The 19,342-nt window shown below is 36.1% G+C and overlaps 1 protein-coding gene and 2 pseudogenes across 1 annotated transcript; 2 read left to right on the top strand and 1 right to left on the bottom strand.

The window, feature by feature from the left end:
- Positions 1-9: 9 nt before the first annotated feature.
- On the bottom strand, positions 10-2,816 carry LOC110666578 ((+)-borneol dehydrogenase 2-like; annotated as a pseudogene).
- Positions 2,817-3,746: 930 nt separating this feature from the next.
- On the top strand, positions 3,747-16,103 carry LOC110666580 (uncharacterized; annotated as a pseudogene).
- A 1,610-nt stretch (positions 16,104-17,713) lies between these two features.
- LOC110666593 (stemmadenine O-acetyltransferase) lies at positions 17,714-19,206 on the top strand. Its single transcript, XM_021827143.2, has one exon. It carries the CDS (start codon positions 17,778-17,780, stop codon positions 19,137-19,139), a length of 1,362 nt encoding a protein of 453 aa, XP_021682835.2. The 5' UTR covers positions 17,714-17,777; the 3' UTR covers positions 19,140-19,206.
- Positions 19,207-19,342: the final 136 nt, after the last annotated feature.

The following is a 19,342-nucleotide window of genomic DNA, read 5'->3' as shown; positions in this document are numbered from 1 at the left end:
AAATAAATCTCAAATGGAAAACCACATAACTTGCCATCTTATTGTAGGGAATTAGGCATTAGAGAGATGAGATGAGAAAATGAATTGCTACCTAAAGAAAGGTAGCACAATTCTTGAACTTTACGAATCATTTGAAGACCCTGAGTGAGTGATTTGCAGTTGAGAAGCCCCCATCGACTATTAGATTAGACCCACTAATGTACCTTACACATCACTGGCCAAAAAGAGCACAACATTAGCCACATCATCAGCTGTCAATTCCACCCCTTGCAAGTTAGCATTCCGCCCAACAAAAGCGCAAAAACTTGCCATGGCATCAGCAGTTCTTTCCTTTTCCGGCAAGTGAGCCAAGGCCAAGCCTGTTGGAACTGCATAAGGAGAAAACACAGTTGATACGTATCCCATATTTTCCTAGCTCAGCTGCAACATTTCTGGTCAGTCCCAATACAGCATGCTTTGATCCTGTATATGCATGGGGTCCCACTCCCCCAGTGGTGCTGCTAACGCTGCAGAGAGAAATAATTGAACCCTTATTTATTGGGATCATTACTCTTGCTGCATGCTTCATTCCAAGAAATGTGCCCTTGACGTTTACATTGAACATCTTCTTGAAATCGGATAGGTCTACATTCCGAATGTCTGGGCAGGGTGGACCTGACAACCCTGCATTGTTGACCATAATATCCAATGTTCCAAATTTATCTACTGTGAAATCAATGGCACTTCGAACCTCATCCTCTATTGTGACATCACAATGAAAATAACACGTGTCCAGTCACCCCAAGAGATTCACAGACATCTTGCCCAAGGTTGTCTTGCAAATCAGCTATGCAAACTTTTGCACCATGCTTGTGGAATAGACGAGCAATACTCTCTCCTATCCCAGAGGCTCCACCAGTGATCAATGCAACTTTCCCCAATAACCTACACAAAAATAAAAATACATGAGCGATATATTACTCATTATAAAAACTGATGCAATGTGTTTATTCAGTTATGGATTCAAAATGGAGAAAGAAACAATCAAACGTGTGATTGTAACAAAACAAAAATACAAAAGAAGTTAAGCCCTATTCAATTTTGGTGTCAAAAAGACAGACCTCTAAGACATAATTGCATGATATTTTGCAATTCCCTAACAGACGCCTTGAGTGAACCAGCTGTTTCATTGTAGCTGGTATATAAATTCCAACATATCTAAATTTGGGATGATGCAAGCACAAAAAAGCATCCCATCAGAAAGGACATAATTTATCAGCATGCTCCCTACTCAGCAAATGGATAGCGGTGAACTCAAGACTTATACCATTGAGATTTCATTCTCCAACAAATACACAAAATATTCAGAAATTCCATGTGTTCCAACTGACTAGAACTATTTTCCAGGTCCTAGTGCTACACAGAAAAGAGTGAGAAAAAAAGACATTGCAAAAACGTTAGCCACACACTGTTGACAAATGGCCTACCATAAAATTAGAGCTCAAAATAATCTCTGCTATTCAAATTCTTAACTTGCCAGACAAACCTAGAAGTTGGATATCAATGAACAGACTCATCATTTGCAAGGATTAAAGTTGCCGCACAATTCTTAACTTGGATAATCAGTGACAGACTCATCATTCATAAGGATTAAAGTTGCTCTTTAAAACAATAACTAAAAAGGTATTATTTATGATATTGAAGTGATTTGAGACTTACAATGCTAAGTGTAAGTGATTTACATTTCAAGCAGTTGGTTAATATTAAAAAAAATCACCCAGGGCATTAATATGCAGAAAAAGCTCTAAAAACAAATTACTTAGCTTACAGGGAAATTGGGGTTTACGAACAGGCCTTAAATTGTTCCGGGGATTGCTAAAGAGTTCATTACAAAACATTGAAGTTGAAGGGTACACTATTCCAAAAGGTTGGGCTATCTTAATTGTTCCTGCAACAGTTCAGTTTAATTGCAGTTCACTATTGCAGCCTGAGACAAGCCTCCTCCATCTTCACTGTTGATTTCTTGAAGGTGCATGTAGGAAATTAGTGAGACCTATGTTGAAGTTTGGGGAGTATATTGGAGAATCGAGAGCTCCAAGCAGCAGCAGCAAATGGTGGAACTAGAGAGCAGAGAATAGAATTCGAAAGGATGAACAATAAAGAGACTTGCAAAAGAGGTTAAGATGCCTGGTGAAACAATCATTAAAGGGCACAGAGGTTACAATTTGATGCTCAGTTTGCACCTTGGAATCAGGTACAGGCAATTTTGCAACTGTATTATGTTCGTTGATTCAAACTAGTTTAATTATCTGACCATTAATAATATATATAATGGTGTTTGAATATCCAAAAAACAAAAAATGAACAGACCTGAAATTCTTGTAGAAAATGGTAGGATGTTAGGAACCTTATACAGATGAAGCAGTGAAGCCACCGCATTCCTTTCATCTTACTAGCTTATCTAGTGCCATCACAAACCTTGTCTGAACTAAGATCAAAGCCTATTTCTCAAACTTCAAATGATGCAAATCAGCAGATGTGCTGTGGATGATGCAGAGTAAGAGCTAGGTTGAAATGGATGCAGGTTGCATAAAATTTAGGACTTACTTGAAAGATTTAGTACACGCCAGTGGATAACAAAGAAAACACATAAAGATTTACCTTTGGCAAGAGAGAGTTGAATCACTGGAGCTGGATGCGGCCACGAACAGAGCTTTCTGCATCACGGTGGACGAAGAATTGAGAGGTTAGCGAGCACTTGGGTAGTGGAGGTGGGGAACAGACGAGTACCATTTGCACACAAACTCCAAATAGTAAACGGATGAGACAAAAAGGATTAGCTTACCACTTTTCTCTTAATTACTGCTTAACAATTGTATTTTAACAAACTTTCCATTTAGCACCTTTATTTTTTTTTTAATATATTATTTAATTTTTTTTATTTTTAATCAATTAAATTATTTATTTATTTTAAATTAATAAATTTTAATATTAATTAAATTACTATTTAATTCTCTATTTTAATAAAAAATTTTAATAACTCTTAATAACATTAAACTATTAGTTACTATTATTTCCTTAACTAAATTAATATTTATTTTTTTTTAATTAAAAAATACACATTTTTGCCAAAGTAATTTTATAATGAACTCATATTCTATGTAAGTATGTTATATGTTATATGTAATGGTAACTTAATAAAAAAATAACATTTAAGTTTAAAAAAATAGTTATTATTTAAAAAAAAATTATTTTTAATAGATATACATTCTGTGGGGTAAGTCGGTATTTGTTTTTAGTACGAAGGCGTAAACAAGAAAAAAAAAAAACAAAGCATCAATGTATCATTTTATTGAGTGATTGTTGTGTCTCTAAAGTTAAATTTTTTAAGAGATTAAATTCAAAATTTCATCATTTGTATTGATTAAATATTATAAAATTAATGTTTATTAATTTAATTTATATTATAATATAATTTTTATCTACATTTAAATATAAATTAATTTAGTGGCTGAAAATGTATTTATAAATTTAAATTCAAATTTTTATTTCTCTAATTTATTACTATAAAAATTATCATATATTTAAAAAAAATATATATATATAAATTTTATAATTAAAATATATTAAATTTAATTTTAATATTCCCTTATTATTATTTTTAAAAAATTGTTTTCCATATTTATAACTCATCATGGCGGACGGGCACAAAACAAATCGGGTATATACAGTGCACAGACCCAACCCAAGTATCCATTTCAATTTTCAAGCTGTAACCGCCATTCCCTTCCTCACCCGGGTTTAACTGTCACTCATGCCCTCATTTATCCCCAACTAATATAAACCCTACACCTAATTTTCAATCCCAAAGCCTAAAACACAATTCCCCAAATCCATCTATTATTTTCACATAAACTTATCATTTTCAATTACAGGTGCCACAATGACCAAGGTGTACGGCACTGGCGCCTACGATTTCAAACGCCATCATGTAGCTGAGTTCCCTGTCGAGATACAAACCCAACTCAGCCACAAACCTGTGGAGTCCAAACCTGGTTCTACCCTTCCGAACTCGATAACACTCTTGGAGATTCAACGCGACCGGTTAACCAAGATTGCAGCAGCGAATTGGCTAAAGACTGGTGGCGGCTCCAGTAGCATGCAGTCCAAGCAGGAGAAGAATGAGTTCGATCCTGAGCTGGTGGAGCAGATATACGAAACCGAGTTGAAGGGGAAGGATGGAAATAATACAGTACCTTTGCAGAGAGTTATGATTTTGGAGGTCAGCCAATAGTTAGAGAACTATCTTTGGCCAAATTTTGATCCAGAAACGGCGACATTTGAACATGTTATGTTCATGATTCTCATGATAAACGAGAAGGTAATTTAGATATTACATCTTATATGAATGTCTGTAGGCTAGGCTTATGCTTGGCGGAGATTTGGAAATGAAAACTTGCTCGTAAAAAATAAAAATAAGATATATAACTTGTTTCACTCTACTTATATCTTTATAGTTTGCAGTTTCGAGAGAATGTGGCACCTTGGTTATGTTTTTACGATCGGAAAGATGTCTTCAAGGGATTTCTGGAGAGGGTTCTACGGCTGAAGGAGGTTTGAGTCCCATCTCTTATAGTGACCACTGTATGAAAATGTTAAAACTTCTCCATGAAATCTGAAATTCAAAATTTCCATTTCACATTGTGTCCTCTTCCCACCCTCCCTCAACCGCTGCCGCTTTTCACTTTCTCCTATCTTGTTGGATGTATCTCAGACTTCAAAAGTATACAAGATGATCCCTTAAAGGAAAAAATGTAAAAAAAAAAAAATGAACTGAACTTTGTTTAAGATGTATGTGTCTAATACAGTAACACTTGTTTCCAAGTCCAAACTACACAGAACTTTGTGCTATCTTTAGTTTGTGTTTGTTGATGACATGCTTACATACTTGATTTCTAAAGAAACTTTTAGAGAAACTGGTATGCAGTGTGTCAAAATTAAGGTTTCATATTTTATTAATTAAGACATACATTTTATTTGTTCATTTCTTTTCTCAAAGATATTGTACAAAGCCATTTGATAATGATATATCAGTTCTGTTGTAATTTATATGACTATAACTACTTTGATTTCATACTCTTAATGAGTTTGCAGGGGAGAGAGTTGAGTATAGCAGAGAAGACCAATTACCTAGTTTTCATGATTAATGCCTTTCAGGTATGCTTTTATCATAATTTGTCCTTTTATTAGATGCATTTCAGCTAGAATCATAAACCTTCATCAGTACCTTTTTTTTTTAAAAAAAAAGCTTTCTAAAAGTAATATAATATGATAAAATACGAAAAAATAATGGAATTTGCCAAAAATCCATATCTCAAAATATTTATGGAGAATTCATAAATTCATATCCAACAATCCAAGTGCCTACTATCTATGTGCCTATTTTGGAGATCTTTTTTTTTTTTTTAATTTTGTACAAATGAGAGAGAGAGAGAGAGAGAGAGAGAGAGAGAGAGAATGTAATAAGAACTCATTTCCAAAAGCATATGTGCCAAAATTTGTGGTGGATTACCTTTTTTTAACTATAAAGTCCTTATGTGTGTGCATGAGAGAGAGGGAGAGAGGAAAATTCTAATTGATCAGACATAGTCCCAAACTCTGGTTTTTTTGGGGGCTATGGTGTCCCTCTGTGTGCGTGGGAGAGAGGGAGAAAGGAAAATTCTAATTTATCAAACGTAGTCCCAAACTCTCTCATCTCTCTTGATGTTTTCTGTTTTTTATTTTTCCTTGTTGGCTCCAGATTGAGATTAAGGCTTGGTTGAATTGAGAAACCCTTTTTTTTTAATTCCTGTCTTCATTCATGCTGTTGGATTTTCAATTACTGCTTGTAATTTTCTAACACACTTATTGGTATTTGATATGAATGCATTTATGATTGTACTGCTTGTAATTGTCTAACACACTTATTGGTGATGGATATAAACGCATCATGATTGTAATTTCTGAGTTACATGTTTTATTCATCCCTAGCAGCATTATTAGAACCTGCATCTCTTATGCTCATCAAATTAATGTGAAATTGCCTCTGCAAGCATGTACAGATAATAATGTTTTGGTCATAATTTTCTATGAATTATCCTTTTGAAAAATAAATTTTACAAAATTAGTTAATAGTTTCATTTGAATTTGAGAATTTAAATGCCCACGTTCAAAAGTATTTCTGGCTCTTTGGAAATGATTCTGTTATTGTGGCTATATTTTTTATTTTTCTTATTTGGCTTTTTGTTTTATCTTCTTTAAAATCTCAGAGTTTGGAAGATGAAATTGTCAGTGAGACAGTCTTGAAATTAGGAAGTTTACAGTCATGGTACAGTTTATCATATGGTCGATTTCAGGTAAGTTTTGTTTGCTTTTTGTTAATTATGTCATCTCAAGTATTCTGCTTGTAATACTATTATGGTTTGTGATATGCTTCTCTTTTGCAGATGGGGCTTTGTGTTAATACAGATCTGATAAAGAAATGGAAAAGGATGATCAAGAGGGAGGATAAGGAGGCAATGAAATGAGGAGAACTTTTTGACCCTTCAACTTCTCTTGAAGTGAATTTCTTGAGAAATCTTATTGAAGAGTTTCTTGATGTAAAGTTCAATCTTAAACTTTGAATAGTAATTTAGTTGCATCTGTTCCTTGTTTTGCACCTAACCTATTATATTTTTCTTCAGGTGCTTGATTTCCAGGCTTTCCCACAGAGAAGTATTGTTAGTGAAGATGGACTTGATAGTGGTTTTAAGGAAGTTGATGCTGCTGCAATTTTGTATTGTGAGAGGTTCATGGAATTTCTTATTGATCTGTTGAGCCAACTGCCAACTGCCAACAAGGAGGTATATTCCATCCCACTTCCATCCTTCCCTTCCCCTGTAATTTTGCTATATACTGTTTTTTGCTTTTAACTTGAATAAGCCCTAATACCAAGTTGGTCAGCTTCAGCTATATGAATAATTTCCTCCATTTCACCTCGTTACTGTACTCTGTTTTACTTTTAGTAGAATTTAGTTGTGGTGGCAGTTTGGATGTCTGGGCCTTGTAAAGTTTATGAATCTGAATAATTCTTGTTTAGAGTTAGAAACATTAAGTTCTTTTCAAAAATGTTACTGGTGTCATTTATATGCATATCATGCTAAATGTATTGATTTAATGCTCATCTGAGTATCCTATGCTACGTTTTCATTTTTATTCATCCTTTTTCTGTGTGGCACAGGTACCTGAGTCCCCTTGTGGCTGATGTAGCTGTTGTTGCAAAATGCCATTTGAGTTCTCTTTACAGACATGAAAAGGGGAAGCTATTTGCTCAACTGGTTGATTTACTGCAATTCTACGAGAGGTTTGAGATCAATGATCATGTTGGAACACAATTGACTGACGATGAGGTGCTCCAATCTCATTATGATCATTTCCATGCTTTTCAGCTTCTTGCCTTTAAGAAGATTCGTAAGGTACTTTTGAATACTTTCTTATGCAAAAGAATACATCCGTAATTCTACTTTTTGCAACATTTAACAGGTTTTTAGCTTATTCTTCTATATTAAAGGCTGAATCTCTCTCTTTAACAACCCTCTATATTGCTTTTAGTTGCGAGAACTTGCATTGTCTAATATTGGTGCAGTTCACAAGCTAGCTGATCTCTCCAAGAAATTGTCCATGCTCTCACCAGAAGAGTTAAAGGACTTGGTTTGTTTTAAGGTATGTAAAAGTAAATAAACCTTTTCAGTGTTTTTATGGAATTAAAAGTTTTTCCATTTCACTTTCTTATCAATTTTTTAAAATTGTTTATGTTGTTTGGTATTTTTGAGTTAAAATTGAAGTGCAACTTTATTGTTGGTGTTAATCATCAATTTATAGGCCCCTGATAGCACATATTTCACAAGGTAAATTTTGATAAATTTATGAGATATAGGGTCAGATTTAAGCAAGAAGGAAAATTATGGTTAAGAGTGAACTAAAGCTGGTTAGATTGATGGGGAGGAGGAGCAGATAAATTAGCAGCTGTTTTTAAGCTGTGAATGGTACCGATATTGTAGCAGCAGAGGGAAGGAAAAGGAGAAGCAAGAAAACGAGAGGGGAGGAGAGGAAACTAGGCACACTGGCGTTTTGAATTAAAATACTCAAGATTGCATTAATTAAAGCCTACAGAGCAAGAAAAGGAGAGGAGAGGAGAGGAAACCAGGCACACTGGCCTTTTGAATTAAAATACTCAAGATTGCATTAATTAAAGCCTAACAGAATAACTAGGTTAGATATTACTACTTTTCCTTTTTCAGTTCATCTAAGGATTACCACTATTAAATAGGGACATGCTTAATATTCACTAATTGAAGCAAACAACATTCTCAATAATAAAATTTCTAATGAAAATAAAAGTTGCTAAATAGTTCCAAACCATAAATTTCCTAATAGCAAGTTAAAGAAACAATTTACAAGAAATGTGAATTTCATAATTAAGAATTAAAAAAAAAAAGGCACCCAAAATACAAAACAAAGAAAAAGTAAGCTTAGGATTTCCACAAAACTATACAAAAGAAAGAATATGAAAGCCTTCAAGATAGACAATCATCATTGACAGAAAACATTATATTCAAGCTTAATTTCTCATGCATGTGCATCTCCCTAAAAAGTTTGGCACATGCTCTCTGCTGTATATTCAATATATTTTTAAATGTTGATACTGCCGTTCACATTGCTAACTAACTCCTTTACCCTAGTATTGTTTCCTTTGAACACTCCAAGAGCTTAATGACAGTGCTTGATGCATCCCACACAATGCCAACAAAGAAAAAAAAAATATATCATCCACAATTCCTAGGCAATTGAGAATATAATGCCAACTACACAAAAACCATTTTCCTCATTGTCATGCATGTTTTTGTTATTTGAATGTAGTTATTGTGTGGTCATCGAAATTTTTATTTAGTGGAACAAGTCACAGTGCGCCAACATCGGTTTTTACATGTACATGTGCAGTTGTCTGGATATATGCAAATAAAATGAACATGTGAATGCTGACTTGCTCTAGTACCATCGACTATTGCATTACTGAAGCTTTTTCTTCTTTACTTAGCTCAAATTGGTTTCTGACCAAGATCCTTGGTCTAAAAGAGTTGATTTTCTTATTGAAGTGATGGTCTATTTCTTTGAGAAACAGCAGTCTCAGAAGGAAGCTATAAATGCTCTTCCACTTTACCCAAATGAGCAGATCATGTGGGATGAAAGTATCGTACCGAGCATTAATTACTCTGGGGAAGGTTGTCTGGCATTTCCAAAACTTAATCTGCAATTTTTAACACTCCATGATTATCTTCTAAGAAATTTTAATCTCTTCCGGCTTGAGTCAACGTATGACCTCCGTGAGGATATTCAGGAAGCTCTTCCTCACCTCCTTGCCTAAATCAATAATGAAGGGGAAACTGCATTTCGTGGTTGGTCAAGAATGGCGGTGCCAATAAAAGAATTTAAGATTGCTGAGGTTAAACAGCCAAATATTGGTGAAGTCAAGCCATCATCTGTTACGGCAGAAGTTACTTTTAGCATCTCCAGTTATAAAGCTCAAATAAGATCAGGGTGGAATGCCCTCAAGGAGCATGATGTTTTATTTTTTGCTTTCAATTCGCCCTTCATTTGAGCCTCTGAGTGCTGAGGAAGCTGGGAAGGCTACTGTACCACTGAGGCTTGGTCTCCAGTATGTGCGGGGATGTGAAATTATTGAGATTCGTGATGAGGAGGGAACACTCATGAATGATTTCACTGGAAGAATTAAACGAGATGAGTGGAAACCACCACAAGGTAAACTCAGAACTGTGACTGTTGCTTTAGATACGGCACAGTACCACATGGATGTCACTGATATTGCAGATAAAGGAACAGAAGATGTTTATAGGACATTTAATGTGTTGATGAGGAGGAAACCTAAGGAAAATAACTTCAAAGCAATTTCAGAATCCATAAGAGATCTCATGAATGAGTACTGCATTGTTCCTGACTGGTTGCACAACATATTTCTGGGCTATGAGAATCCTTCTGCAGCACACTGGACCAATATGCCTGATCTTCTTGAAACAGTAGATTTCAAGGACACTGTCCTTGATGCAGAACATTTAAAGGAGAGCTTTCCAGATTACCAGGTTGGTAGTGTTTTTTCAAATTACCATTGATATTTTTAGTTGCATCTTACATATCTTGGCTTCTGCTGAAATACTGAAAAATAAGGAAGGAATTATTTTCCTTTTCTAAACAAAACTTATATTAATTATATTAATCATTTTAAATAAGTTTATATAGCATTTTGGTAATTTTATATATGTCTCAAATCTCTAAACTTGATTTCAGTGTAATTGTTGAGCGCTACACTTTTATGCCACCTACTTTGGTTGTCATCTCTATAGTTTTTTTTCTTTTTTTTTTTTTTTGTTTAGACATTGCTGATTTTGTGGATATATGAGACACTGTTTCTATGATGTAATTCTTGAAGTTTTGAGCCATATTTTTATCATAGTTGAAAATTACGAGGGAGGAAACTTTGACAAGATTGCCAAATGTGCCCAAAGTGGTAAAACTAAAACTGTCAAGGGTGAATGTTGGTGAGATATTGTGGGATTGTTAACTTCCTTTGATAATATGTGCATTCTGAATAATAAGGTGAACTAAAAACTCAATATTATTCTCTCTTTGTTGTCAGGTTTGTTTTGTAAATCCAGACAGCACAGAAAGCTTGCATCCAAGACCTCCCTTTTGAATTAGGCTTCCTAGAATGCTGGAGGGGCAACACTCATGCATTTCCGGGAAATAAGAAATTAACTATTGACCCAGGGCCCTATCCCCAGGATCAGCCAAAACAGAATTCAGTCAGATTTACACCCACACAGGTGCATGGCAACTCCAACTTAGTTTTCTGGAATTCTTTGATAGTATTTATCTATTATCTTTTTACAATCAAACAATCTGTTAGTGGCCACATCACATAATTAATGTTAAGTTTGATGTCTGACTTCCTTTTGTTTAATTCTATTGATTCTTTATGATCTTAAGTTTTATACTAATGCTGTATCGGTGTTGCCATGATTGATTCTGCAAGTTGTTTGAAGCTTCTCTACTATCTAGAATTTCCAACTTCAGCGGAAGTTATGACTTCATTTTTTTGAAACGAAACATGCTGGAATGGGACCATTGGCCGACGCCAAGAGTGCGCAGGTGCCGGGGCACGCTGTGACGGCGCACGCTGCTGTCCACAATCACTGCGACGGCATCTCTGCAGTGCCCGGGCTTGGGCCGCCGCTGCGAGCCACATCGGTCCGCTCCTCGAGCCAATCAGCAGGCCGGCTTGTGAAGTGTGATCTTGTTAAGAGATCTTTTGTGTTAGAATGGTTTCTTGCATTGCTAGTTTTACTTTTTTGCTACGGAAATCTTAAAATTCAAATGCAAATATAGTATTTGTATTTGAAAATTTTTTGAATTTATAATGTACTATTGGCTTCTTCTCAATGTTGGTTTAAGGAAATACAGTGTATCAGCGTTCCCTGGTGTTAGAAGTATGACTCAAAATTCTAATAGGATTTAGAGAGAGACTTTTGCTCAATTTGAGTTGGAGAAATATTCCTAAATAGTATGGAGGTATATTTCCTATATAGAGTAGAACTCTTATTTTAGTGTTATTTCTAAATTGAGTTGAACTCCTAATCAGATTAGTATTGAGGAAATTAACATTATAAATAGGAAAATAATAGAAAGATTATTTGGCTTCACCCATAAGGAGTGGCTTTGCCTTTAGAGAGTGGTTTTGTCCATGGAGAAGGGTTGTCGCCCATTGTAGATAAGGGTTTTGCCAATTGCTAAGGATTTGGCTCTGCCCGTTGATGAGGGATATTTGCCCATTGCAGTTGAGAGAGTTTTCGGCCTAAAGTGGAAAAAGGACATAGAATTCAAGAGGAAGGGATTCTTGTTCATTGGTGAGAGGGTTCTTGCCCTTATAGTTGAAGATATCACAAAGACACTCTTTGTGGTGTAGCAGTCAAAGTAGTAAATATATTAGGTTATGTCTAGAGGAGACTGAGGGGACTAATTAATATATTTACTATGAGTAATTATGTAGTGTGGGTTATCTTGGGTGTAATTGGGTTGATTGGTATTATAGTTTTGATCTAATAATGATTTATTATTGATGAAAATGGAAGATAGCATGCCCGTGTATGTAGCCCTTTGTTAAGAGGGTGAACCACATAAATATTGGTGATTTATGTATTTGTTTTATTTTTTTACGGTTTACTCGCGGCGCACAACACCTTGCTTACAAGAACCTTAGGTAGTCGAAGTGGAATGGTATTGAATTGAAAATTAATGTTGGTATAATTCAACCTTCTTTTTGACTGATTACTTTTATCTTTGTGGGTGTGCAGATTGGAGCAATCCTATCTGGTATCCAGCCAGGGCTAACTATGGTTGTTGGACCACCTGGTACAGGAAAGACTGATACAGCTGTGCAGATTTTGAATATTCTCTGTCACAATTGTCCTTCTCAAAGAACATTAATAATCACCCATTCAAATCAGGCTCTAAATGACCTTTTTGAGAAGATAATGCAGGTACGAGGTTTGGAACTTCTTCATTTGTATATAAAGTCGATGATTATTCCTTAGATTTATCCTTGTTCTTATGAGGATTATATCTTCGAACCATGTTTTCTGATGCATACTACTTTTCACTGTTTCAGAGAGATGTGCCTGCACGCTATCTTCTTCGACTGGGTCAAGGTGAACAAGAACTAGCAAATGATCTTGACTTCAGCAGGCAAGGTCGTGTTAGTGCAATGCTCGTTCGATGTTTAGAACTGCTTAATGAAGTGGAGAGGCTTGCACGATCTCTCCAGCTTCCTGAGGATGTCGGTTATACTTGTGAAACTGCAGGATACTTTTGGCTGCTTTATGTATACTCCAGTTGGGAACAATTCCTTGCTTCTTGTGAGGATAACAAAGATAAGCCAAATTTGTTCAGGACTGCTTCCCCTTTAAGGAATTCTTTTCCAACACACCTCAGCCAGTTTTTACTGGTCAGTCATTTGAGAAAGACATGCGGGAAGCTAAGGGGTGCTTTTGTCATCTCAAGACTATGTTCCAATAACTAGAAGAGTGTAGGGCATTTGAATTGCTCAAATCTACAGCTGATCAAGCAAATTATCTTGTAACCAAGCAAGCAAAGATAGTGGCAATGACTTGCACTCATGCAGCACTGAAAAGGAAGGACTTTCTTCAGTTAGGCTTCAAGTATGACAACTTGTTGATGGAAGAAAGTGTCCAAATTTTGGAAATTGAAACTTTTATCCCAATGTTGCTTCAGAGGCAGGAGGATGGCTATGCACGGCTAAAATGCTGCATACTGATTGGAGATCATCACCAGTTATCCCCAGCTGTAAAGAATATGGCTTTTCAGAAATACAGCCAAATGGATCAGAGCTTATTTACCCGATTTGTTCGTCTGGGTATTCCTTACATCGAGCTCAATGCCCAGGGTAGAGCCAGGCCAAGCATAGCCAAGCTTTATAATTGGAGGTGCCGAGATTTGGAAGACCTTCCTTATGTGAGGGAGGGGGCCATCTTCCATAAAGCTGGATTCACTTATGAATATCAGTTGGTGGATGTGCCTGATTACCATGGCAGAGGTGACACTGCCCCTTCTCCTTGGTTCTATCAAAATGAGGGAGAGGCTGAATATCTTGTCAGTGTCTATATCTACATGCGTTTATTAGGATATCCTGCAAACAATATTTCCATATTGACTACATACAATGGCCAGAAGCTTCTTATTTGAGATGTTATAAATAGACGATGCGTTCCATATGACTTCATTGGTCCACCTATTAAGGTAAGGTTGTTGATTATCCATTTTATATTATAATTGGCAGAGGCATTGTTCGTAACTCAAGTCATGGATCAAATCTGGACTGTCATGTTTTCTTAATGTCACAAGAAAAGATCACCTGTTAATGTTTACTTTGTACACATGGTATTTGATAAAATGCCTCATAATGTACTAGCACAGATGTTTGTTTGGCAATGGAAAATTGGTGGCTCTTTTGAAACAATAGGAAAAGAATCTTCTACAACCCTTAATATGGTTTCTTGATGTCACCTGGTTTGCCTTGCACATGCTAGGATAATAGCATACTGCATGCAGTTTACATCTATTTGTTGTGTTTTTTGTTCTAGCTCCACGCTTTGTGATCATGCTGTGTAATATGGTTTCTCGTCGTCGTTTATGTGCTGGTTACAACAGTTGACAAGTTTCAAGGGCAGCAGAATGATTTTACTTTGCTTTCTCTCGTACGTACTCGCTTTGTGGGTCACCTTCGTGATGTTAGAAGATTGGTTGTTGCCATGTCTTGTTCTCGACTTGGACTTTATGATTTCTGCCTTCTTTATTTGAACAAGGCTATGAATTGCAACCTACATTTCAACTTTTGCTTCAGAGACCTGACCACCTTGCACTGAATTTGAATGAGATTTCACCATGTACAGAACGTCCTATTGAAGATATTGGACAAACCTATCTAGTCAGTAGTGTTGAGGAAATGGACCATATCGTAATTGATAAAATGAATCAATTATATCATGTATAATTCTTTTGATCATTAAATTGTTGATTCCTGAACGCACAATTATGAGGAATGGTCTAGCAAAGCTTGGTAGCAAGATCAACCATCATAGTTTCTTCTTTTTCTTCTTCTAATTTGTGCTATATATAGATGTTTTCCATTTAAATTACTTACGTGCTTCTATAAGTTGTAATTGTTTAAGTTTTTTTAGGAGACCTTGTCTGTATGTTCTAGATATTCTCCTTTATACCAGTGAGATTGAGCTTCCATGGTTTGTTTTTTGAGGTTTGTAGCTTTAGATGTCTTTGTACCCCAAAGAAGACGTATTGCTGCCTATTAAAAAAAAAAAAGAAAAGAGGTATTGATGCATTATTATGCCTTTCATTAATCATAATAATGTGCTCATCCAAATGTTTTAAATATGTTTATGCATACTTGATTGACATGGAATGAGGCTTGGAACCAATGTCTTGGGAGATGGAGTGGCACATTGAGGTACACCATGCATGCGAGGGACGATTGAAGGATTGGTGGGACTTAATTGAGCGCTTGTGTCATATAAGAATTTTGGTTTGTCTAAAATAGAAATGATCATAGCGAAAGCTGTATGCCAAAGTAATTTACTATTATATATATATATATATATATATATATATATATATATATATATATATATATATATATATTATTCATTAGAAGCTTTGCTGAATTCTCAAGCTGAAATTTATTGTTTTTAACACAAGGCAGGGCTGATGAACTATCAGTTTGAGCAGCATTATTCATCAAATATATCTGCACCTGCAAATGGTGCCGTGGATGGTACTCTGGATGCAAGTAAGTCAGAGGAAGCTTAAGAGATGGATGGCATTGAAAGTGTTCGTAATGGGGATTTGCCTCTTGAGAGCCAACTAAATGGGGAGAGAGATGCAAAAATTAATCCAAATGATGAAAATGGTGTGGCATCTGAAAGTACAAATGAGGAAAAACAGACGAAGGAATAGTTTATTATTTTAGTGCCTGAGAGCAGAGGTGAATTGCTCCTCGCATGATAGCATCCCTAACAGTCTATTGGCTGTTAAATCTATCCTAGCTGGTGAATGTTGTTCAGCTACTTCAAGTCTTCACACAGGTGGCTGAGGATAACTGGAGGTGACTTGAGGTATGTGGTAGTAGCTTCGCTGCATCACTTGGTAAGGCATAGAAATAAGTAGTTTGGATGCGTTTTTCGTATGTCTAGTTCTGAAGTTGCGGTCATCATCAAGAAGGAAAGGCTAGCATCTAAAGAGGAAACCTGGCAAGCAAATTGCCTTGCCATACGGCATCTCGGAAGGCAGCCCAAAAACTAGGAAGAATAGGAAAAAAGCTTTGACAGAGAGAGGAGAGGCTATGGTATAGAGAGGAAATTAATGAGTGTTTGACATGACAAAATTTGTTATCAATGAGACTTTTTATACTACGTATGAGCTGGCAAACAAGGCATTCAGAATTATCTTGGCTCTTGTTAAATTTGCCAAAAATTTCTACTGTCTATGCACCTGCAACCTACCCACCAAACACATCCTTTGCATGCTCTCTTGTTTTTTCTTTTCCTTTCGCTAGGTTTAGTTTTTACTAAATTCAGCATATTGCTTTTAATTTGACCAAAATATTCCATATTGTCGCATCATTTGTGGGCGTCAGCTTTTCTCTACATCTTTTGCCCCTCAAAAGTTTTTTAGATTTCTATTTTCAGAATATTAAAAAAAATTCTTTTAACTTTACCATCTTCTTTACTGTCTTCATATTTTCTTTTTATTTTTGCTAAAGGAATTTATTGAACATCAGCTGTTGATTGCTTTTTCCATCTATTCATGTATAATCGATTCATTTAACAATTGTTTCATTTCACAATGTGAAGATGCATTTTACCGATTCAAGTGCAGAGTACTAGTGGCATAGTTATCAAATGCGAAAGGCGCATCAAGGCGGCAAGAGATTTATGCTGAACAAGTAGGAGAAAGAAAACCATAAATTCATCACCAAAATGGAGGATTAACATATACAAATTCAAAGATTTTTTTTTCTTCCTTTTCTTTCTCATTTTCTCAACTCTCTAAAACTCTCTTTCCAGCTCTTTCAAAGTCTCTCTGCTCTCTTTTTTTCCAGCAGCAACTCTCTTCCTTTTTATAGGAAAATATTGCTTTCTTTTGTAAACCAACGCCATACTTGCACCATGCTTAGGTATGGCTCTTTTCTTTACTTGTACACATAGAGTTTTACCAACTGAATCTCATCAACTCCAACAAGGATGCAAGGTGCGTGCTATACATGATACTAAGTTTGAAATATCTATAGTAATAAATAAGTCTGCTCAACTCAGCAATACAGCATAATCACCCTTGGTTTTGATCAAACCCCGAAAATTAATTGGCTCATTTGGCCTTTGCAAGTATAAAATGGCCTAATGGAGGATAAATGATTACATTGTCTCCTTTAGCTCCTACCAACTCAAGAAATTAATCCTCCAGCATCCAAAACTGATTTTTCAGAAGCCAGTAGCTCCTAATGTCAAAAAACAGAGAAGAAAAAATGAGATTTGCAGATTGGCTTAGCTTTATCATGGTTATTGATGGATGTCTTTCAAGAGGCAGTTGTGCCTCACCAATTTCTTTTAATGTTTTTGATCTCATGTACTGCATTTTGTTGACACCTAATGCCGTTACGATGTTGAAAATGTTATTTGTGATTTTGGTTAGAACTTGTAGACGTCAACATTGTCTAATAAAGAAAGAAAATGATGACAAATTTAATCCAAAAACTCATTTGCTAATCATTCTAGATTGCCCAACGTCTATCCTGAAGCCGGCATGAGGCGGCAACAGAGTAATGAAACAAGAAAAATCTTTAGCTTACATAACCAAGGATGCCGACCATGCAGTAGCTCATGTTCAATGCTAAAATAGTTGCCGTCCCCATAAAATGTAGAGATAACATGAGAAAGGACAGCGTGATAGTCAGTTAAATTGGCCCTGGCTATGATGCCTTGGCATATGCATAGTGCAGGCATTTGAGATCCTGTTAAGAGTTGGAAAATTGCAAAGGTAGAGAGGTGCAAATCCTCCTTTTTTTTCTACTAGTTTCCAATTTCCTGCATTGTAACTGAAAACCATCGAGTATAGAAGTTATGGAAGTTGCTGTCATTTCAGTGGAAAGCATTAAACCTTCTTCACCTGTTCATCATCTGAAACCTTTCAAGCTCTGCCTTCTAGATCAGCTTACTCCCGCATCCTATTCCCCACTCATTCTCTTCTACCCCACCAACGATGCTCATTTGAAAAGCACCCAAATCTTAACTCAGCTAAAATGGACACTGTCAAAGACTCTAACTCCCTTCTACCCTCTCTCTGGAAGGGTGAAGGACAATTTCGTCATCCATAACTACGAAGAGGGTGTTCCTTTTATCGAAGCTCGAGTAAAGGGTCATTTATCTGATTTCCTTCAACACCCTCAAATGGAGTTACTTAACCAATTCCTTCCATGCCAATCCTTTTGCCAACAACCAAATCCAACGGTCGCACAAGCAGCTGTGCAAGTGAACATGTTCGATTGTGGTGGATTTGCGCTTGGTATGTGCTTCTCACACAAGATCAATGATGGAATTACCGGGAGTTCCTTCATTAAAAGCTGGGCAGCCAATGCAAGAGGCTCCGCTAATGAAGCTATACATCCTAATTTATCTGATGCTTCATCGCTCTTTCCTCCTCAAGAATCATTACCTTCTCACTACACATCATTAATGGAAAGCCTCTGGTTTAGCAAACGAAGATTCAGGACTAGAAGATTCGTGTTTGACGCCAATGCAGTAGCTACCCTGTCAGCCAAAGGAAGAAGTAAACTCATACAGAGCCCAACTCGGGTTGAAGGATTGTGTGCTTTCATTTGGAGATCTTGCATGAATGCTTGTAGATCAATATCAGGTTCCACAAGGCCATCTGTTATGTCTCAAGCTGTGAACATAAGAAGACTAACAAAACCACGCCTGTCAAGATATTCCATAGGAAATCTTGTTTGGTCTGCAATCGCTAGCTATGACCCAGATGAGACAGAGATGAGGATGCAAGAACTAGTGGCCCTAGTAAGAGAAGGTGTTGGAAGAATCAATAGTGAGTACCTAAAGAAACTATCTGGAGAGGGGTGTACTGCCATTTATGAGCACCTAAACAGACTAGCAGAGATGGCCAGTGAAAACCCAGATGTATTCAGCTTCTTTAGTTGGCATACATTTGATTTCAGTGAAATTGATTTCGGGTGGGGAAAGCCCATTTGGGTTGGCATATTTGGAAAGGCTAGGAGAGATAGTCCATGTGACTCCAATTTCATAATTTTGAAAGATATTGGAAAGAACAACGGAATAGAAGCATGGATGACATTAGATGAGAACATAATGGCCATATTAGAACATGATCTTGAGTTCCTTGCATTTGCTTCTCTAAATCCTTGTATAGTGATGGAAACAAATAAAGTGTTTTGTAGCTTGGAAGAGTAAAAAACAAAAAGTATGTCCCAAATCATTATAATTTGTAGTAATTTATTTGGCCCATCTGGTTTAGGAATGGAACTTGGTCCAGTTAAATTCCAGATTGAAATTGATAAGAGTTTGTACCAGATTAAACCATCTTTCTTTTTCTTTTAAATTAGATTAAATTGAACCAAACAGTTTTGCTCCAATCCAATGTTTTTTTTCTTTTT

This window comes from Hevea brasiliensis, chromosome 6 (genome assembly GCF_030052815.1).
Source record: "Hevea brasiliensis isolate MT/VB/25A 57/8 chromosome 6, ASM3005281v1, whole genome shotgun sequence".
NCBI classification, from domain to species: domain Eukaryota; kingdom Viridiplantae; phylum Streptophyta; class Magnoliopsida; order Malpighiales; family Euphorbiaceae; genus Hevea; species Hevea brasiliensis.
The sequence above is the reverse complement of the archived record's forward strand: the minus strand, read 5'-3'. Positions and strand labels throughout refer to the sequence as shown.

Coding starts and splice junctions, on each gene's coding strand:
- LOC110666593 (XM_021827143.2), top strand. CDS start 17,778: ATGGAAGTTGCTGTCATTTCAGTGGAAAGCATTAAACCTTCTTCACCT.